Source organism: Chamaea fasciata, unplaced genomic scaffold (genome assembly GCF_029207755.1).
Source record: "Chamaea fasciata isolate MVZ Bird 193981 ecotype frontalis unplaced genomic scaffold, bChaFas1.0.hap1 SCAF_19, whole genome shotgun sequence".
NCBI lineage: Eukaryota > Metazoa > Chordata > Aves > Passeriformes > Sylviidae > Chamaea > Chamaea fasciata.
Genome location: NW_027094104.1, coordinates 1,752,375 through 1,773,703, shown reverse-complemented (window position 1 = coordinate 1,773,703; position 21,329 = coordinate 1,752,375). Strand labels below are relative to the sequence as shown.

At 48.7% G+C, this 21,329-nt stretch overlaps 2 protein-coding genes across 3 annotated transcripts; one reads left to right on the top strand and one right to left on the bottom strand.

Annotated features, from left to right (window-relative positions):
• The first annotated feature begins 3,755 nt into the window (after positions 1–3,755).
• TRIM25 (tripartite motif containing 25) lies at positions 3,756–13,930 on the top strand. Of its 2 annotated transcripts, none has more exons than XM_066200780.1 (9): positions 3,756–4,448; positions 5,512–5,607; positions 6,051–6,284; positions 6,751–6,907; positions 7,518–7,595; positions 8,005–8,061; positions 9,225–9,251; positions 9,580–9,657; positions 10,323–13,930. In XM_066200780.1, exons 1-9 carry the CDS (start codon positions 3,825–3,827, stop codon positions 10,853–10,855), a joined length of 1,884 nt encoding a protein of 627 aa, XP_066056877.1. In that variant the 5' UTR covers positions 3,756–3,824; the 3' UTR covers positions 10,856–13,930. The 2 variants fall into 2 exon arrangements, with proteins under 2 accessions (XP_066056877.1, XP_066056876.1); XM_066200779.1 differs by having other exon boundaries at positions 8,005–8,067.
• Positions 13,931–14,744: 814 nt separating this feature from the next.
• On the bottom strand, positions 14,745–20,659 carry LOC136299305 (meteorin-like protein). Its single transcript, XM_066200782.1, has 4 exons — positions 20,553–20,659; positions 19,313–19,722; positions 18,918–18,977; positions 14,745–16,504 (listed from the first exon to the last, which is right to left on the bottom strand). The coding sequence occupies exons 1-4, from the start codon at positions 20,657–20,659 to the stop codon at positions 16,188–16,190; spliced, it is 894 nt and encodes a 297-aa protein (XP_066056879.1). The 3' UTR covers positions 14,745–16,187.
• Positions 20,660–21,329: the final 670 nt, after the last annotated feature.

Below are 21,329 nucleotides of genomic sequence, written 5' to 3'. Positions count from 1 at the left end.
CACGGAGGGAATGGGAGGGTGAACAGAGATAAGAAACAATGCCCCACTTGGTTTTAACCCTAAGGTGGCTTGTTATCAGAAAGGCGGTTGCACCCTCCCTTCTGGAGTTACAACAGATAAAGAAAAAAAACACCTCCCCAAGTGGGTTTCAACAGATGGAACAGAATAAACATTTTTTTTTTTCTTTTTGGTTACAAAACCCAAGACACAGACACAAGCGCAGTCATGCTCAGACAGTGGGGATTAATGGAAAGATTGCTTTTCTAAGGGAAATCATTACTTATTAATTCTTAGGAAGTTGCAAAAGCTAAGTGCAAGTGTTTCACTGCACCTCTTGTTCCATTGCCTGCTGTGCATTTTGGGCATGAATTAAATGGATGCAGAGTCGCTCTGGCTGTGCCAAATAGGTGATGCTGGAAAACAAATGCACCCCTGAGAGAGGGTGTTTTGAAGGTAAAATCTTGAGTTTTATTTACCCATTGTTACCAAGTTTGCACGAAGCTACTGTTTCACTGCTCCGTTCAGATCAGACCAAGGGCAGGCAGCAAGGAGGGAGCTGCTGAGAGCCCTCCCTGCCCCATCCACCTCCTTCTCTGAGGAATCTGGGACGGGACAATGTGCATGTGAATCCCACAAGGAGGTGGTGAAACACTGAGCAAACCCTCACTGCTGCCTTTCTGTCCCTAGGGCTTTCCTGTCTCTGGGCAGCCCCTTTGCTGGGGGCAGGAAGGTGAGGTACAGTTTGTCCCACTGTGCTTCTGGAGCCCTGCTTGAGCTCTGCAGGGCACTTTGAACGTGCAGTGTCTGGGCAAAGGGTTAGATTTAGTTTAGAATCACAGGAAGTTCTCAAGTGTTTGCAAGCAAAACAGAGTAATAACTTCAGTAGCTATTTAAATGGTAGCAGTAATTTTTTATGTTAAAACTTTGTCTCTTAGACAACAGGAGTGGTTGGGCTTCCTCCAAGTCCTCTTGACAATGAAGAACATAAATTGCTTATCTGAGCTCTAAACATCCTGCGTTATGCTCCAGAAGCAAAAGCTACAATTCTGAGGGTGTGTATTTACCCTTTTTTACCTTTGTCTGTATCAGTTGATACCACGAGTGCCACAGTGAATACAGTGAAGCTGCTGAGTCTTTGAAAGATGACACAAGCTTAGTCCAGATAAGCCCACGGTGTTTGTTCACCTATGGAAAAATAAAAACCGCAAACATTAAGAGCAGCTCTTTGGTCCCAACTCATGCACAGCATAGCTCTCCAAGAATGTTGCCTTGCAGTCACTGTCAGCCACCCCCTGTCAGGTGTTTGCATTTCCTCTGACAGCAGTTACAAAGTCCTGATCACATTCCAACCACTGTAAACCTGTGGCACTGTGCCCACCTCCTAGAAACTCCTCCACCCTCCAGCACATGACAGAGCTGATCCGTGAACTTTTGCTCCTGTCACAGCCCTGCAGCTCCTAATGCCTCCACTGTCCTTTCTGCACCTGTATCTGTTACTGAGCCGTGACTCAGAGCCCTGTGACACACAACCCCTCTGCAGCTTATCCTGAAGGAGCGTTACAAGGCTGGAGGGATAACTGATGTAGGTACAAGTCCACATTATCTCTGCAACATAGCTTTACAATGATTCTCCCGATTTAATTTAGTAGTCCAAAAGAACTGGTTAGGAGCTGATTTCAATGTAACAGACCACCCACCATTGCTTCTTTTGAGTGCTTTATACAAGCAGCACGAACATGAGCCAGCAGCGTGCTCAGGTGGCCAAAAAGGCCAATTGGCATCATGGCCTGTATCAGGAACAGTGTGGCCAGCAGGATCAGGGGGTCATTTTTCCTCTGTGCTTGGCACTAGTGAGGTTCCAGGCAACAACAGACAGAATGAGAGGACACAATCCTGAGTTGTACCAAGGCATAGGTTAGATGTTAGAAAGAAATCTTGTTAGAAAGAGTGGTTGGGCACTGGAATCATCGGCCCAGGGAGGTGGTGGAGTCACCGTCCCTGGAGGTGTTTAAAAAAAGACTGGACGTGGCACTCAGTGCCATGGATTAGTTGATGAGGTGGTGTTAGGTTAGATCATAGGTTGGGCGAGATGATCTTAAAGGTCTTTTCTGTTATAAATGATCAGCCAATTTCATAAAATAAAAGAATTTATTTTAAAAATTGACAGAAAAAAAAACCCCAATAAAGCCTCAAGCAAAATACAGTTCCGATCCGGGGAATCGGCGCTGGGTGAACCACGGATCCGGCCTCTCGGGCAGCGAATCCCCCCCGGTTCACAATTTCGGTTTGTGCAGTCCACTTTTATAACCTTTTTGGGTTTGTGCAATCGATTACTTCATAGGTCTTTGTTTCCTTGGTCCTTGATGCATATTCATCTGGTCCCTTTTCTGGTCGCTGGTCCGGTGAATAGTTTTTTCCGGGGAGGAATAGGCTTTTGTCCGGGTTTACTGGAATCTAGTCTTGAGATGTATGTTCTTGACGAGATAGATGAGATTGATATCAGGTGTTGATTACTGGGCCAACGACTGCTGATGGCGGTGCTTAACTCCATCTCCCATGGGAGCCACCCTTCTTTCTCTCGAGAGTGGGCGATTCCCAGATTCCTGGCAGAAGTGGTCCTTCCAGGAATGTGGCATTCCTTAGTCTTAAAAATATGGCTTTATACAGCGCATCATGATAAACACGAATTAATTCCTAAAATTCTACCACATTTTCCAACCTAGTTCATTCTGTGATTCTGTGTAACTCCTGGACATTCTTGGAGGCCCCCGAGGACTAACGCCAACAAGATTGCCTGCTAATACTTCTGAATGACATTAAAGGGAGCCTCAGCAGTTCTCCACAGAAGGTGTTCTTTGCCCACTGGACAAGAACTGAGAGCACACAGCTCCTTCTGCTGCAGCCCATCAGGCTCTGTATAAATTATTGGGGGGGGGGGGGGGTGTCAGAGACTTTGTCCCAGGCTGCTCCATTTCATCCCTGCTGCCAGCATGGGTGGAGAAATATAGAGGGTGGAGAAACATAGAGGGCCCCAAGGAAGTCCCTGGGAACCGGCAGAGAGAGCAGAAGAGGGAGGAGGAAGAGATCACTGGAAGAATTTGGGGTCAAGTTAGTGAAGACAGGAGTACAAGCCATGTCGCTATTCAGCATTAATGTTCCTGTAAGAAACAGTGATTATTGAACAGTTAGACCGAGAAAAAGAAATTGGAGGAAGCATCTTCTGTTGAGACGGTTGCACCGACATCAGGTGTTGCAGGCAGATGATTTGCAAGGTCTTTTCCAACCCACACCGTCCTGTTAGTCCGTAGGATCTCCAGCAGCCAGGACACGCACATCTCGGAGCAGCTGGAGCGGTGCTCGGGGGCATTTGGGGTTCACAGCATTGCGGAGCGCCGGGCGGAGCCGGCGGGCGCGGTGATCGCGGCAGCGGCCGGACAGCGCTGGGCTGCCCCGCGTTCCCTTGGGCCGGGAGCGGGGGCGCAGCGCGGCTGGGCACCGCACCCCAAACGCCCCGCTGCGGAGCAGAACCGGCCCCGGGGCCTCCGGGCGCCTCCGAGTGAAAGTGCCCCGACCCCGCCTCGGAGCCCCCGGCCCGGCCCGCCCGCAGCCCCCCGCCGCGGGGTCCCGCTCCCCAGGGCAGTGCCCCCGGCAGCCCGGGGCCGGCCGGCCCCCGGCATGGGCGGGCGCCGCAGGGTCCGTCCCCCGGCTGCCGCCCCTCCCGTCAGGGCGGGGATGGGACACGTAGTTTACGGAAAGGCTCGGCCGTAGTTTCGTTTCTCCGAGCTCAGTTTGGTTAGTTTCTTGGGGCAGCTGCGGCCGGGGCGATGGCGGCTCTGGAGTCGACACTGGGCCTGTTTGGGCTGGAGGAGGAGCTCACCTGCTCCATCTGCCTCTGCCTCTTCAGCAGCCCGGTGACGGTGCCCTGCGGCCACAACTTCTGCGCCTCCTGCCTGGAGCTCAGCTGGGCCGGCCTCTCGGGGGGCTTCAGCTGCCCGCAGTGCCGGGCCACCTTCGCGGGCCGCCCGCAGCTGCAGAAGAACACGGTGCTGTGCCGGGTGGTGGAGCAGCTCCAGGGCCGCTCCGAGGCCAAGGGCGAGGAAGAGGAGGAGGAAAATGAGGATGGCGATGGGAAGGCGGAGGGGTGCTGGGCGGGGGAGCCCCCCGTGCCCTGCGACAGCTGCCAGGAGGCGCCGGCCGTGCAGACCTGCCTGACCTGCACCGCGTCCTTCTGCGCCGAGCACCTGCGGCCGCACCGGGACAGCCCCGCCTTCCGCGACCACCAGCTCTGCCCGCCCCTGCGCGACCTGCAGCTGCGCAAGTGCCCCCAGCACAACAGGCTCTTCGAGTTCTTCTGCGGCAAGCACGGCGCCTGCATCTGCTCCCTCTGCCTGCTCGGGCACAAGCTGTGCCCCACCAGCCACTTGGAGCAGGCAAAAGCCGCTGCCCAGGTGAGCAGGCGGGGCTGGGCGGGGGTGGCCGGTGGCCCCCGGTGGCCGCCGGGGCTGGAACACCTCCCCAGGGGGGCCCCGGAGCGCCCCTTGGCTCCCTCGGTGCCTGCGGAGCCGCTCTGGAGTGCGGAGGGGAGGCCAGAGCAAGACATCCGCTGTACATCTCGTATCTGGCATTGATAAACTCTTATCTGCCCTCCAGCATGTGTTCAGGCACGTCTTCAGAGTCATTCCTTGCGTTTTCTTCCTCCCTCCAAGATGTTGCTCAAGAGCAGGGGTCTGGGAAGGCGCTGTCAGGGAGCTGATTCCCAGCTCCTGCGCTGGGCTCACCAGTGAGACCTCTCGTACTCTGTGGCATCACGCAGAACTCTGAGCCTCCTGTGCTGCTCTGTTCCCTGCCAGGGCTTGTCACAGCCTGGGGGGCCCATGTTCCTCTGCAGGTGAAGAAGAATTATAAAGGTGTTGTGGGGAGTTTTCAAGTAGGTAGATGAAAGCCTGAAAGAGCTTCACAGAGTAGAAGGGAAGGAAACCTGGCCTTGGTATTTTCCAGCACAGCTGAAAATCAGAGTGGGTGAGTAAAGTATGCTGAGGAAGTTTAGGTGGCCAAACTCCCGTCTGTTCAGTGGGTGTGTGCACAGCTTAGCTGCAGAACCTAGCCCTGACTGAGCTTAGCAGAATCTTGAACTAAGGGAACAGGTGAATCACATCTGAACGAGAAAATTCTCAAAAGGAGATGGGTGAACAGTAGCATCAACTTCATGCCCAGAGTCCTACCTGACAGCTAATGTAACATTTATTCTTAGTATGAGAACTGCTGTGCTGATGAAAGCAGCAGGTCCTCTGTGAAGAGAGTGTCAGCAATGGCATCTTTCTCTTGGGAGAGGTGGGGAGCGCGTGGGTGTCACAAGCCACACGTGTGCAGGATAGTGCCCTTACACCCTCTAAGGTTCAAGGGAAGGTAGGTCTTAAGCTGAGAGTACTAAATGCTTACAAGAGTATTTAAAACTGAGAGCAGACATGACAACTGCCTCTCTGAAATACTTCTTGGTCTCTCCTCTTGCAGTCGGCGCTGAAGAAAAAACTCACGGAGCTGCATAACCAGGGTGAAAGGACTGCCCGGGCAATGGGCACGGTGAAAACAAACCAGAACCAATCTGCTGTAAGTGGGGAACTGTTCCGAGTTGCTCTCTCTGTGCTCTGTTCAGAGTGCTCTCAGGTTGCCTGGCACCCGCTGGCCACTGCCTGGTGTTGGTGACTGTACCCGTGTGACAATGGCTCTAGTACTGAGGCTGCATTGGCAGGAAAAGGTGTTACTTGGAAGGAACAGAAAAGAGGAATTTTGGCAGTGCCCGGCAGCTCTGTGGGAGCTGGGAGTAAACCAGGCACTGTGCAAGGTTTTATACCCTCATGGGGGGATGCCACTGCTATTGTGAATGAAGTTTTCTTTCCAAACCACATAGAAATCTACAGCTCTTCTCTTGCTTGTTTCAAGGAAGAGAAGCCCACATGTTCCTCAGAGGCTTTCGTGCAGTAGCACTGAGAGTATTTTGTTTACAAACTGTTCTTTTGAAACCAGTGCCTATCTGCTCTTGTCTGCTCCAGGAGACAGCTTCCAGAAAGAAGGAATTGATCAGAAATGAGTTTTCAGAAATTAAAGCTGCAATTGAAGCAAGAGAAAATGACATCATGAAAGCAATTACAGAGGAAGAAAAGAGAGTTTGGAATAAGTTTGATTATATTTACAGTGTTCTGGGAAATAAGAAGAATGAAATTCAGTCTCTCAAAGATCAGATTGAGATGGCACTGACTGAAAGTGATGACATTCTATTTTTGAAGGTAATGTATCATTTAAATGTGAATCCAATTCTTCATTCTAGAATGCAGAATAACAAAAACTCGCTGTGGTCATCCTGCTCTCCAGACACTTCCAGTCGCATGGAAATGCAGTGGTGTGCAAGAACCTGCTATCAAAGGATATGCTGAAAAGTACCCAAATATGAGTGAAAGAATGCTGAGGGGGTGTCTGGTGACTCCCCCAGTTCAGCCACTGCCCCTGCCACAAGCAGAAGGGCCACTGGGCAGGAGTCACCTCTGTGCTGTGACCTGTCTGGTCACTGGCTGAGGTACCAGTGGGCATTAAGGTGTCTGAGCTGCTGCTGGAATTTTGCCATGAGCTGTGTCTGACTGTAGCCTTTGCTCCCTTGAATTTGAGATGAATACACATACTCCACGCCATTTAAAGTAAGTTGGTTGTATTTTTCTCTGTGTGCTACACAAGGTGGTCTCTCATTTGTTGTTTCAGAGAGCAGCAGCACTGCAACAAACATCAACAAAAGAGGCTTTTGTTCCTGTAGTTGAAATGGACCAAAATGTGTTGCATTCCGCTTACCAGTCTGCCATTATCCTCAAAGACGTAGTGAAAGTTGCAGTGATTCAGAGTAAGGAGAAGAAGGAAGAAGGTACTGTATCACTGGGGAAATTGGTGTTTTCTGCTTTTGCTTTGAGCTGAAGTGAGGGATCTTTCCTCTCCAAATAAAATTTTTAAATAAAATGCAAAAAATACAGTCAGTTAATATAAATTGTGTCTTCCAATCTCTGCAGTGCTCCATTTCAACACAAAAACATTACAGTCTGGGCTAAATTGGCAGACAAAACGTGCCAGTGTTTCCTCACTGTTATCTATACTTGGATAAGCTGATGAGTATCATGATATTAGACTCTTCTGGCAAAGCTCAGCCTTTCTTCCTTAGAGTAATTTATGGTGTTACTGTGTAGCAGGGTTGGATGTGGTTAGGATGTGGATTTCAGAGGCGGTTTGAAAGGCTTTAGAGTGGCAGGACTCCACTTACCCAGCTGTAAAGGTGTTGATTGTGTAAGTGTGGTGGAACAAAGCTCCACTTACTGGGTTAAGTCAACTTACCTTTTGGACTGGGCATGGGTGTGCAGTTCCCATCTCTGCCAAATATCACTTCTTCTGGTATAACTGAAAAATAAGATGGAAAAATGTCCTCACTAATGCATGACTGTTCCTGGCCATACAAACCATAATGTAAATTATGACCATTGCAGCCAAACCGGTGAAAACTAAGGCCCCTCCAGCCGTTCATCCAAACAAAGCCCCTGCTGGAAAAAAGCCTCAAGTACCACGTAAGTACTACAGAACATCATCCTGTCCTAACTATGGCTCTGTTGTTAAATAAGAGTTGGAGCAGCTACCCGAGAGCTGTTTGCTGTGGTGGTGATGCAATGAGCACCCTGGCACAGTGAAGGGAGGGTGCTTTGGGATTTTTGGGGATGGATGCCTTGTGAGCTGGACAGGTGAACTGCACAGGTACACGGGTGCATCAGCCTGTAGTGGTGTCAATGTGGGCTGTAAAGCAGAGCCTCCCCACCCTCTGGTTGTTGCAGGGTTTGTTTGTTTGCTTTTTTTTTTTTTTTTTTTTTTTTTTTTTTAAATTTGTGCTAAACTCCTTTTGGTTTGTTTGATAGATTTCTATGTATTGAGTTCTGCTTAGGATCCGTTCATGTTCTGTTTTTTTTTCTTCCTCCCTCACAGACCAGACCCACAAAGAGAAGAGTGTTCCTCCAGCTCTAAAGACTTCACAGGAGACAGGTACCAGTAAGTGGTGATTAAAGGAGCCTTACTCAAACGTTTTGCTGCTTCCAGTCTAGGGCTGGGACCATGGTCTTTGTGGCAGGTTATACTGGGGCCTTTCAGTGCTGTTTTGTCCAGATACCAGAGTTAATGGGCACTGTAGCCTGTGTGGATGACCTTCCATGTTTTTATTTTGAAGTAAATACAAATGTTAAGAAACAGCTTCAGTTACTTCCAGGGAACTCTGGACACGTGGTCCAAGTGCTGGGTGTGGAGCAGTCAGGGGGTGTGCAGGGGAAGCAGGACTGGAATGGAGCTGCAGCTCCTGTTGCTGCACTAAAAACTCTGCTGTAAAAAGGAAAGGAATAGTCAGTGCTCCTCATGGGAACAGGAGTATTCTACATGCCTGAACACACTGCTCCTGGAGGGGAGACCAAGCTCCTTCCAGGCTTATGACCCTGTAAAATAGGAAGCAAACGGAAGGTTGTGGTTGATGTGCAGCTTTCCAGTGTGAGGGTATTTGTATGTAGGAGAAGGGAATACAGGTGACCTCACCCCTGATAAGTAACAGCTGTGTTAATTACACAATACAGCCTTGCCCCTGATGAGTCACAGGAAGGAGGAGTATCCAGTAAAGAGAAGTGTGATAAAAGGGAGTGGGTTAGTGGGTGGTGGGAGGATTGTGGAGGAGGAGGATCCTGGGCAGAGAGAATCAGTGCTGTGAGGTCAGTCTGGGGCTGCAGTTAGAGCCTGTTGTTGGAACCTGCAGTCACAGTCTGCCTGGGTAAAAGCTGCATTCGGAGTCTGCAAACAAATATGTGCAGTCATAGTTTAGCAGGAGCTAACCAGCAGTCAGAGGCTGCAAGGGAAACCTCCAGCAGGAGCTTGGTGCAGCCAGAGCCAGTGAATGGTTGGAGTCAGGATGGCTGAGCTGTAAAGAGGAATAAACCAGGACTTTTCATGCTGTGATAAACTGGAAGTCTGTGTCTTGGCTCATTTCTACCTTTAACAAGAGGGATGCTGCAACATTTGTACATGGCTTCAGCCTCCTGGACTGTCAGCTTCTTACTGCTGTAGTTCAGAAGAGCCATGGTGATGGTGTTACAGCTGACATAGTCTTACCAGTGGCTTTTGCCTCCCAGTAGAACTCACAATTTACTTTTTTCTTTTCTCCCCTCCAGAAGAGAAAAAGAAAGCAGCTAAAGTTGGTGAGTCCAAACTTCCATCATGCCGGTTGTAATTTTCATTGACTGCTCTTAAAATAATAAGATGGTCATTAGTGTTAGTGTATTGAGCAAAAGTTCAGCCCTCGCTGGCCACTGTAAGAGCAGTCAAACACTGAGAGAAACTGTCCAGAGAGTGGGGTTTTCAAAACTTGACATGACAGTGAACAGCCTGAGCTAATATTGAATTAACCCTGCATGGGGCAAGAGGCTAAAGGAGATGAGCTCCAGCCTGGGTGTGTCTGTGATGGAGTGTTCAGCATGTGAGGTCTCTTCCCAACTGGCCGAACTCTCTTTTCTTCTGTTGACACAGCACCAACCACTGCAACTGCTGCTTCTAAAGAGCTCATTGACACCTTCCTGAAGAAACCCAGAGAGGAGCTCTTGCAGTGTAAGACACCCAACATTACACTCCTTAAAGATGAACTCTCTTCTTGTTGTAGTGGTAGTATGTGTCCTCTGCAGTTACCTGAGAAAAATACTTCAGAGAGGCTTGAGTTAGCTCGATAGGTTGTTACAAATGAAGGAAGTTTCTGGAGAAGAAGGGGGCAGGAGGTTTCTAAGTGGTTCTTTTGCCATTGGAACAAATTAATCTTCAGCATCTGTGTATCTTTATGAAGACAAACGAAGTTTTTTTAAGTAATGACTTTGGTTTCCCAAAAAAAAGACAGCCTTAGGGTAGCCTAGAAACAGAATGTAATGCACTGGATTCTTTTTAAATGAAATGCAGGCTTTTAAGTGAGCTTGTTAAGATGCTACACAACATGGCATACCTTTTGCTGCCAGATCAGCAATCACCTTCTTTTGCCAGGGTGTATTTGGGTGATAGAACGATCCTGTGGGGCTGCAGGAAGAACAGCACTCGCCCTCCATTTGCCTGTTGTGTAATGTAGAGCTGCAGCTGAACCCAGCAGCTTTTACTGTGGCCCTAAGAACTGACTGCACTGAGGAGGAGAGCAGAGCTGGCAAATAAACGTGCAGCAAGTGCTGGGGTGGGACAGGATAAATAAAAGTGCTTTGTTCTTCAGTACCTTCAAGTGATTCGTGTCATTGCAGATGCTGCCAACATCACGCTGGATTACAACACAGCTCACAACACGGTGGTTCTGTCTGAGAACTACACCAGGATGTCCATCTCAGACACCTTCTCGGGGCACAAGTACCACCCTCAGCGCTTCACCGACTACCGCCAGGTGCTGGGCTTCCAGTGCTTCAAGAGGGGCATCCACTACTGGGAGGTGCAGCTGCAGCAGAGCAGCTTCTGCGCCGTGGGCGTCTGCTACGGCAGCATGGAGCGGCAGGGCCCCGAGAGCCGCCTGGGCAGGAACAGCCGCTCCTGGTGCATCGAGTGGCTCAACTCCAAAATCTCCTCCTGGCACAACGACGTGGAGAAGTGCCTGCCCAACACAAAGGCTACCAAGATTGGGGTGCTGCTCCACTGTGAGGGGGGCTTTGTGATTTTCATGGCGGTGGGGGAGAAGAATAACTTGATCTATAAATTCAAAGCGCAGTTCACTGAAGCCTTGTACCCGGCCTTCTGGCTGTTTTCCAGTGATGCTGTTCTCTCTCTCTGTCACATGAAAGAGTAAGGTCTTGTATCTCAGTTTAGTTCCTTTACAGCACAGATGATCTGTCTTTGATTGTTTGATACAAAAATTACCATATCTTTTTAGCAGTTTAGGAAATCTGCCAATTCTTTGGTCTGGCTCGCTAAAGCCTTCAGATAGTGATTTAGGAAAATGTTGGTGGGACTAAAAACTGTAATGGTTTGCAAAGGTCTTGATTGCCCTAAAATCAAAGTTATGACGCAAATCCTTGTTAAATGTCTTCAGTGGTGCCTGTGGCTTCTGTGGTTTCCTGTAAAGGAGCAACAGAATTAATCTGCTCCACGAGTAACAATAACCTCTTTGAGAAAGAAACAGGAAGAATTCCTTGACAAATTCAGGCTTTGAGGGAGGTCTCACGGGTGCCTTTTTGCCTGTGCATGGACTGTTGTCCATACAGGTGTTCTCAGTGCATGGCTCCACCAGATGCTACAGAAAGGGCTGTTGAAATCCCTAAGTTCAGGTCTTATGGCTCTGAGTTATAAAAGCCAAGATGACAGATCTCATTGGAATGGAACTGCAGAGACTTTTAGAATTGGTGGGAAAGAAATGGTATTAGAATCACCAGGAAACAAACTACATCAGCCCAGACGCTGGGAATACACCGGAGAGTTGTCAGGAAGACATCCTGCAGAGCAGTGGTGTGCATCCTGTGATGAAGATTATGGGATGAAGCATTCTGTGTCATCTCCTGACCCAGAGCATGCTTCACATCTTCACACTGAAGACTCTTCAGTGCTGGGGTTTTTTTGTGTGTGCTGAGGAGTTCAGGGGGTGCATTCCTGGTCTCAGGGTCTCCTGTCATAAAGCTTTTCCTCTTTATGAGGTGGGATATTCTCTGCTGGTGTATCTTTAGCTTAAAGCAGGGTCTCCTGTCATAAAGCGTTTCTTCTTTATGAGGTGGGATATTCTCTGCTGGTGTATTTTTTGTTGTTCAGGTGGTAGAAATTGGATTTCTTGCATGGTTTTAGGACTCCAATTTGAGGAGTCTCAAGACAGAGGTACCTGATACCTGCAAACACCTGAAAAATGCTGGTTCCTCTCTGCATGAACCCGTGGGCAGACAGGGTGAGTCTTTCGACATACAGAGGATTAGCACCAAGGAGAATATACATCCATTCCTCCTGGGACGGATTTTTAATTCTCCTGGTGTTCTTTACCTGGGTTGTGGTATGTCTTCAGAAGTTCTCACCAGGTACAGAGAAATCTGTACTTCTTACTTAAAACTTTAAAACAATCTGTAGGCAATCAAGGTATTTGGATCTCATAGTCATTGGGCCTGTATCTTGTTGGTGCCTCTGGACTTAGTGTGCCAGCTCTTATTTCTTGTAGCCCATGGGAAGCTCACACGGGAGCCTTCCTGGACTTCGGTTTGTGAAACTCCCCTTACAGGACTTGGTGAAGTAGAACACAAAGCCACTGCTGGCACTTTGGCAGGGAATTGTTAGAAAGCTTAAAAGAACCTCTGTGACTACATTCCACATTAGCCAAAGTGCCTTGCAGAGAGGCTTTCAGGAGTTCAGGCTTGGTGTCTCTATTTTTACTTGGTTTGTAAACTCTTAGTTCCTTGTCAAAGTCAGTACAAGTCTCATTTCTTCCAATTTTTTGGTCAGAATAGGGTATGGAATTGGTGGTGGATCTCAAAGTGCCATGGCTATCTTTGGAGCAGTTCTACTCTCTCAAGGGTCTCCACTTTCCAAAGCAGTCAGCACTAAAACTCCCAGCCTGAGCAGAACACTGCAATAGGTGCAGAAGTGGGCTGTGTCCTGCTGGGAGCCAGCAATGCAGGACAAACTGGGGTTTCTGCTCTTCCAGTTGTTCAGCAATGAAAGATAAGAGCAGTTCCCTCTGAGAAGTCCTTTTTGCTGCTTGGCTGTGCCACAGGGCTGCAGATCAACTGAGCAGGCTGCTGAAGGAGTACTCTGTCCCTTGGGTGTGGGCAAAAATGTGCTCCAGCAGTCTGTGCAGTGGAGAAGGTCCCCATCCTCTGTTCCCTGCTGCTTGACTTTAAAAAGGTGCAGCACTGCCCTCTGAGTCTATGGGCTTCTGTGGCCATAGTCTGGAGGAACACCCAAACAAAGTAAAGAGCAGCTTTCATTCTGCCTTGTTGGATAAAGTGGGATTCTTGACATGGGACACTGGTGTAGGACCAAGCATGGGGAACACATGAGGTGCCCTGCAGCTAAACAAGCATTCTGCCGGGCCCCTGATCCTGTGTTTTGCTTTCTTTTGTGCTATGAATGACTAGAAGTCATGGAGTGAAGTTCTGTTAATATGGAATTCACAGAATATTCTGAGTTGGAGGGTACTCACAAGGATCACTGAGTCCTGCTCTTAAGTGAATGACTCGTATGGGGATGGAAATGGTGATCTTGGCATTACTAGGACCAATCTCTGGGCTTCGGAGAAATGTTGGTTAGCTTCAGGTTAGCTTCAGGTATCTTGCATATATTGGAACATAAGTGTGATACAACTATTATGACTAATAATAAATATTAGCGTGTTTAGGAAAAATACTAGTTATGCATGGTAAATGATCCTTTCAAAATCTTTTCAATTGAAGTGGTTTTACTTGGGCAGTACCTATCAGAGCTGCACCAGTTTTAAACATGACATATATAGGAGCACATATTTTAATTGTAATTCTCTTTTTAGTATTACAAAGAAAGCAACTCGGTCTAGAAAAAGAATTCATTCTGGTGTTAACACCGTGAGGATATGCATTGATTTGCATTTTAATATACAAGTGAGAGTAAATCACAAAACAGTTGCTGAATGAAAATAAATGTATGTTTAATCATTTCCTCAATTAAAGACATCAGTAAAACAGTGTATTGAGAAGAAGAAATGCTTATGTAGTTATTAACCTGTTGATTATACTGATATATCAACCCTGTACTCCAGCCTGTATAAGGTGTGTTATGGTTTGTAGCTGTGCCAGCCACACACAGGCAGAGCCACCACCATGGATTTTGTGCCATGGTCCATGTGCCTGGAACCACTCCTGGAGCTGGCTGGGGAATGGTGATGGTTTGAGGTCAATAAACACTCCGAGTAACCCCCGACTCTGAATGTTTTGTTCTCTGCTCAGGGTCGAAGCGGGGAGGGAGGCAGAAGTGAAGACACAACAGGGTACCAAGGACAGCTCTTTTAGTGCATCACTCACTGGGCTGTGGGAGAGCTGGGAAAGGGTAGGCAGAGCTCTGCTGTTCTCTGCACTGCTCCTACACTGCCTCCTTCCCCTGAGCTGCACACCCGTTGTCAGTAATGCTGCATCCTCACTGAGGAGGAGGAAATCGTCTTTCCCAGTGAACAAAACTGGAGACCTTTTTGGGTAAACAAAACCATGGTCATCAGCTGGAGCAAGATGGACAATTAGAGACACAGTGTGGGATTGCTTTAAAAAGCCTTAAGTGAGATCCAGCATCTGCCAGGCTAAGTTGCACCTGGAAGCAGCAATAGATGATGATTCCTGGTACCCCCCAGTGAAATTACAAGCTGCTGCCTCCCCATGTGGCCAGTGGAAGACAACTCAGCAGGGAGCTGCTCTGGTGCCTCAATAGATTTAAAAAATCAGCCCAAACAAAGCGTCCATGAAGCAAGTTAAACGTTTCCACCTAAAGTTCTCCAAGTGAGTTGGGCTGAGGAAGGTTTTGGGGAAAAAACACTCTGAAGAGTTTGCAGACTCACATAGTGTTGCTTGAGCAGTGTGATAGGTGCTCCATAAACTAAGGGGGGGGACAATCCTCATCTTCACTACTTGTCCCATGATGTCCCTGGGATTAGGAGGTCAATTAGGTCTGCCAGAGCTTCGCCTCAGTTTCCAAAGGCAGACAAAGAGTATTTAAAGCCTGTGTAAACTTGACTGTGACTACAGCCAGGGGCCTGAGCAGGTACTGAGGCCCCAGGGAAGTCAGCATGATCATATTCATACAAGGTCTTCTTTCTTCCTTGCTAATGACATTTCCTCTTGATTTAGCTTTGTGATTACTTCTTCACAGCAAAAAGAACAACTGACTTAGACTCCAAATCGTATTCTCCGTGAATATATGTAAAAAAGTTTATCAGGACATCCCCTATTTTAGTAAAACTGTATTTGGTTAGTGTTTAACAGACTGTATTTCTGTACTCAGTCCACTAATTCCCTCCCATTTCTTCCCCCCTTCCTGATTCCCTCCCAATTAAGTGGCTGCTACTTCTCAAATAATCAATGTCAGTTAAAAACGTGTCCCAGCGTGCTCATTGTATGACTCCTATTCAAAGCTCAAGTCATTTAGACTTTCATTGGCAGCTATTTTGTCCCATAAAAAAGTTCAAGACAGCAATTTGTGAATCTTGCTCGGCCAAGTAGAACTGTGTAAAAGAGGAGTCATTCTAAAAGTCAATTAATTGTGGCCTGTCAGAGTTCTCCTCATTCAGCTTTGTCCAGGCCCTGTCACGGGCTCACATCTGTCAGCCCTGTGTTGCCCAGGCTGCAATCAGGTGCCCTTACACGGGAAATAATGGGTTTATTCACACCAGTTATTTGGCTCAGTGTGGTAGACACATTTGTGTATCATTTTATGGTATAAGAATTCCATTTACACAAACTGCAGGCAATTATGTGAGTCCAGCTAAAGCACTAAGGGAGGGTGGGAGGAGCCACCAATCAAATAATAAAACCTAATTGAAAAGAGGCAGATAATTTAGGTGAAAATATCATCATGAGCAGTTCTTGATCCTAAATTAGTTCAGCAGAACCTTAAGGAGGTGACTTAGTTGCATTTTGTCTGTGCTTGTAATAAACTCCTTAATGCTTCTCAATGTCAGAAAAGAGTGTGTAGTTTTTTACAGCACCTACGTTCCATTTCAAAACACAAGTAGTTCTTGGTGAAGAAGGGGCTTTTTTTGGTCTAAAGGTAGTTTTTTCCTCCCAGGTTAGGGAGGTTTCACATTTGCCTGTAAAGGAAGAGACATCAAGCAGAGACTGGGAAGGGGGGGAGAAAAATACCTAGAGAAAAAACAAATTTACACAGAGCAAGGGATGTTAGAGAGATTTTTCTAGCACTGAGCACAGGATGCTTTCTAACCTTCCCCAAAAGACTGTCTCCAAAATCCAGAGTTATTTTGTGAGGCAAAGAACATGCGAAGAAAGAGAAATTAATGTGAGTTAACAGTCAGAGTTCACAGGGCTCACAGAGCCATTATCTTCAGGAAGTGGTCCAGGCCCCAGTTTGGGTGGAATTGTTAACTTTAGTCCTTGGTTTTAACTTTGCTCCAGATTCAATATCCAAAGACTGGGCTGAAATTGTTCAACTCTCAGCAAGCGTCTCTCGTGTCAGTTGAGCTCAAACTCACAAGGGTTGGCTCCCCTTTCTCTGGCAGCCTGGTAAACCAACAGGAAATCCTTAAAGCGAGGGGCACAGCCCAGCCAGGCTTCCCCAAAGTGTTCATTCCCAGTGAAGAGGAAATCTCCCCCTCCCTTCTTCACCTGACACTGCAGAAGGGTTCGGATGGGGCCTCGCCACTCCCCGCTCCCTTCCTCCTGCTGGAAAATCTGATTTTTCTGCCTGTAGACTCTCTGGACACTGACATCCACCCGGGACATGTGGTTCTCTGAGTCGTGGGAGACATTTCGGATCGATCCTTTCACCACTGGATGTGAAGAAGACAGGAGGTGGTTACGGAGCAGCAGGAGAACAGCTCAGGTACTACAAGCTCCCTGAATGAAATAATTGGAGAGCAGCTTTGCTGTGCAGTTTTTACACCTTCCACCTGCACATGGACACATTTCTGAGCTTACATTGCATCCTTTGCACAGGGGATCTCCACACAAGCTGTGCTACGTCCTTGGAATTTTGCTTTAATGACTACTCAAACCGGCTACACCACAGGAAAAACATTGATAATGTGAAGTAGTGGAGGATAAAAAAGCACAAGACAAGAGGTCAGCTCAGGGATTAATTTTTTTCAGTCTGTGTTCCAAGACAATGATTATCACAGACACCTCCTTCCTGACTCCAGGGGACTCTGGAGCTTTTCCTTTCACAGCACTAACAGAGGTTGATTCAAGAAGAATCAGAATTTGATTTGGTCCGAAAAAAACTGAGGGGTTGTTAAATGTTTTTCACTTAAAGGTTTAGTGTTTTTTTCCCTCTCAAAAGACAATGTCATCCATGCACCAAAAGACGCTTTGGGAGATGATGAACAGCCCTCAGAACTCCTAAAGTGTTTTTATTTGAAGCCTTATTTAAAAATCACTTTGCATACATGTACCTTCTCTCCCAGAAGGATCCTAGCTAGAAGGAAAGTGTAAGAAGCCATTGTCTCTGTTTGAAAGCATTCTTTGCATCCATCATGTGGAGAATGAAGCATCCCCTCTGACAGGTGTTTGTTGTCCTGAAGGCGCCTTTATCATTGTCACTGCCCCCATTTTTCACAGCAATCAATTAGTCTCCTACTAATTAAATTAATTTCAATTTGAGAAAGAGCTCTTCAGCAAATGAGAGATCACACAACCCCCCTCCTGCCACAAAACTTCTTCCCTCTTGTACAGAAAACTCAACAACCCAAGATGTAGAAAAACTTTACCTCAGAAGTTTTCAAGAACTTCCTCATTTATTTAGATTTCCAGAGGAATCCAGAATGTTGTGTAACAGCTGTCTCTGCTCTCTGTGTCCCTCTTTGTGTGATCATTTTTAACCAGATTCAGTCAAGTCCATTGACAAGCTATAATGCGCTTGTTCCTGGTGCTCCAAGTTGCTCCTGCAGTGCTCGGGGTGCGGTGACTGCAGACCCCCCGTGCCAAGGATAACCATAAAGCCCCCATTCACTCCCAGTGTCATTTACACTTTCATTAGCAGCTATTTTCTCTAATCAGAAAAGCTGATGATAGCGATTTTTGAGCGCAGGGCATGGAAGTCAGGCCATAAATAGAGTCCGTTCAAAGGGCTGTTTCTTCTGGTCTGTTGCTGCTGGGAGTGTGAGGCCCCCCTTTGTGTGCCTGGGCCCCCACATCTGTCAGTCTCTGCTGGGGACAGCGCCCGCTTGGGAACCAGCACCTTCCTCCAGGGCAAACAACGGGCTGGATGGCACCAATTAATTTGGAAGAAGAATAAAAATTACCAGCTGCGGAGCACTCTTAAGGAAGCACGCTCTGCACTGGTTTTGTATTTGCACCGTAATGCTGGTGTCTGATTTTATCAGCCTTAAAGTACGGCGAGCCCTGGTAGGAAAGCAGTGATTTGGTGGGTCTTTAAATGTTGAATATGGAGTTTGTCGTTTTATTTCTTTATGTCGGTACATTCACAGCAGTGGAATTGTGGCTATGTGGAGAGGCAGCTCTACAGCTTTAGCTATTTGAGCTCATCAAAGAGGTACAAATGTGCTGCATGTGGAAAAACGTGGGAATAAAATTAACAAATCACAATTGAAAGAAAAAAATTCTATTGCATTATTAAGAAAAATGGAAAAATATTTTAGTGTATTATCAGATAACTATTTCTTATTATTTCTTTTCTTAGGGACTAATAACTTTTGCTGTTTCCTCATAAGGGATGAAACACAACCAGGATGTCTCTGAAGAAAAGTTTAAATCACATGAAACCTTTAGCTAAGTTGTAAACAACTCACTGCCTCTAGAGGAAAAAAAAAAAACAAACCAACGAAAACCAAACCTGGGGAGCGTGCAAACTGTGAGGGCATGTTCATAATTGGGATAAAAGGAAATACAGACCAAGGCAATAAAAATGACCACACCAAGCATATTCAGCCTGAGTGTACACCTACACACACGTGACTCAGCTACACCTGTGAGCCAGCAGCACACCTGTCAGCATTACTCACAGTTCAGCTTTCGTTCATAACCTTTCTGCCTGCAGGAAATGAGGACCTTGGCAGCAAAGCTTCTCCCTTCTAGGTTTCACTTTGCCCTCCCATTCAGATTCTCTTCCAGTTTCTTTCCCAGATCAGAGAGCACAGTCATGGTATCATTTTAAGAAAAACAGCAAATAAATCCAAATAATCAACATAAATTAAAGGCAGAATGACTCCCCTTTAGCCAGCTTACCAAAATCACTGCTGCAAATGGCCATAAGGAGTTCCACATTGTCACAAGGACGGCACATAGCTAGAGAAAACAGAGCAGTTACTTATAACACCACAGTACATCCATTATTACACTTACAACAGCCCACTGCAAAAGGACTGGTGAATTCAGAGGGGAAATGGGGCAGAACTACCAGCTTGAAGAGCACTGGGATCAGATGCAAACCAAAATTCTTGTTACACAAATACCACCACGGCAAAGAAATAAGCACAGGGGACGTTCTCAGTGAGGGCACTGCCAGGCAGAAGGGCCTCCTTTGCTCCTCCAAAACAGCCTCTGTCACCAGGGATGCACCAGCTCAGTGGGGATCAGCTGCCACCTGAGATCTGCCCCAAAAGCGGAGCTCCCGCTCTTACCTTCAACCAGGGCCATCTTTTTGAAGTCGGGGCCAGCAGCGCTCTGGTTGCTCAGGAGCTCGTACTGGAAGCTGGCGGTGCGGCGGCTGATGTCCCTCTGCGGGCTGGCCTGCAGGAACAGGGCCACTCCCTGCGGGCTCTGGGCACTGAAGCAGGACACGTGGTGGGGCCGAGCCCCCTCTGCCTCGCTCACCACCAGCTGCAGCTGCCCGGCACGTTCCACGTAGATGCTGGCGCCCTGGAAGTCGCTGGCGGGTTTGATGCAGAGCGTGGTGTGCCGGGCACTGGCCAGGTTGGGCTCCAGGAGCACTCGCAGGGCCCGTGCCGGGTACATCCACTCCAGGGAGCCCGCGGTGCAGCGCAGGTGCACCTGCTCCACGGCCCGGGAACGGGGCTCCCAGCTCAGCCCGCTGCCGAGAAACACCGCGGGGCCGTCACAAACGGGGAGGGGACGGCAGGGCAGAGCCACCGCAGCCCGCACCACCTGGACAGACAGATCTCATCCCGAACTCTCCTAACGACCCGTAAATCGGCTTCCTCCAGCTGGACTGGGTTCCTTCGCTCCCTCCGCTGGAATCTGAGCTGTGGCACCACGCAGGAGCCACAGAGGGACAGGGAATGCTCACGGCTGGCTGCACGGGAAGGAGCCTCAGCCCCTTTCACCAAATCCATGCCTGGACGCCTGCAGCACCCAGAGGAATGTCAGAGGGCAACTTCTCACTGCTAAATAGCTCAAAACTTTTCCTTGTGGTACGACTGGCCATTGCTCAGCTGTCCAGAAAACCCCACCAGCGAGGGAGTAGGTGGGGGCGAGAGCCACTGACTCGCAGCAGGAGCTGCGCGGCGATGCTATGGCCTATTTCCAATATAAACTCATCAGGAAAATATCTCTGATAAAAAGGGTAGTGCTGGCCCTGCTCCCGAGCTCTCGCTCAAGCCTGTGCAACTCCACTGCTTTCAGAACAGTTCCTTTCGCTGAGGTCACTTAGGAAAATAAAATCTGCGCCAGCACAATTAGTTAAAAGAAAAGTAAGAAGGCAACAAAACATGGTGGGAAAGGTCGTAATATCTGAGAATATTGAGAACGTTTGTGGCCCGTTTCCCTGCCAGTGACTGAAGTAAACGCACCCGCACGGCGGCAGCGCACCCAGCGCCGCGGGACGCGGCCGCTCCCTCCCCGCCGTTCCCGGGGCCGGTTCCCGGAGCCCGCGGCCCCCCAGCCCCGGCCCTGCGCACCCACCTGCCCCTCCAGCTGCAGCGGTCGGCGCTGCCCGGGCGGGACTGCCCTGCCAGCAGCAGCGGCAGCAGCAGGGCCAGCAGTCCGGGCGAGCCCCGCACCGTGGCCATGGGCCGGCGGCTCGGCCGGGTGCGGGCCGGGCTTTAAGGGCGGCGGGGGGGAAGGAGGTGGGCTGGGGGTCCCGGGGGGCGGCGGCCGCGCCTGTCACCGACCCCTTCCCCCTTCCCCCGTCCCCCTTCCCCCGTCCCCCTTCCCCCGCCCCGCCAGTGCCGCGGGGAGAGCCCTCCAGCACCGGGGACAGCAGGGACACCCCGCCGACACCCTTCCCTCTTCGCACCGCTGTCCCCATCGCCCGGGCCGGGCTGCCCTCTTTTGTCTCTGCAATATTTAGAAGTGATTAATAACGGTTTCTCATCGCGGTGTAGGAACAAACAAAAATCGTGTCAACATAATCAAAGCGAATTTTGAATGAATGATGGAAATTCAATAGTTTTAACTTCTGCTTTCACGATTATCTTTCGGGGGTCCGTGCACAAGAAAGCTCCAGGGCCCGCGATTATCATGCTAAAAGCCGGGCTGTGCCTGCCAATAATTAGATTTCTATATGCATTGCCCTTTCCATATTTTCAATGAACGACATGGGGAGATGCTCTTTTGCAGGTCTGGGAGAGCGAGGCTCCTTTCTGCAGCTCTTAAGCGTGGAATCGGGATTTCGCGGCCGGGCGGGGACAATGGCCCTCGGCACGGCTGGGTGGCACATCCCAGGATCCGCAGGGCATT

Excerpts from the sequence above, each read along its gene's own strand:
- TRIM25 (XM_066200779.1), top strand. The coding sequence starts at position 3,825 with ATGGCGGCTCTGGAGTCGACACTGGGCCTGTTTGGGCTGGAGGAGGAG. Across the intron at positions 5,608-6,050 it reads CAAACCAGAACCAATCTGCT|GAGACAGCTTCCAGAAAGAA; the intron begins GTAAGTGGGGAA and ends TGTCTGCTCCAG. Across the intron at positions 6,908-7,517 it reads TAAGGAGAAGAAGGAAGAAG|CCAAACCGGTGAAAACTAAG; the intron begins GTACTGTATCAC and ends TGACCATTGCAG.
- LOC136299305 (XM_066200782.1), bottom strand. The coding sequence starts at position 20,659 with ATGGCCACGGTGCGGGGCTCGCCCGGACTGCTGGCCCTGCTGCTGCCG. Across the intron at positions 19,723-20,552 it reads CGCTGCAGCTGGAGGGGCAG|CGGGCTGAGCTGGGAGCCCC; the intron begins GTGGGTGCGCAG and ends GTTTCTCGGCAG. Across the intron at positions 18,978-19,312 it reads AAAGATGGCCCTGGTTGAAG|CTATGTGCCGTCCTTGTGAC; the intron begins GTAAGAGCGGGA and ends TGTTTTCTCTAG.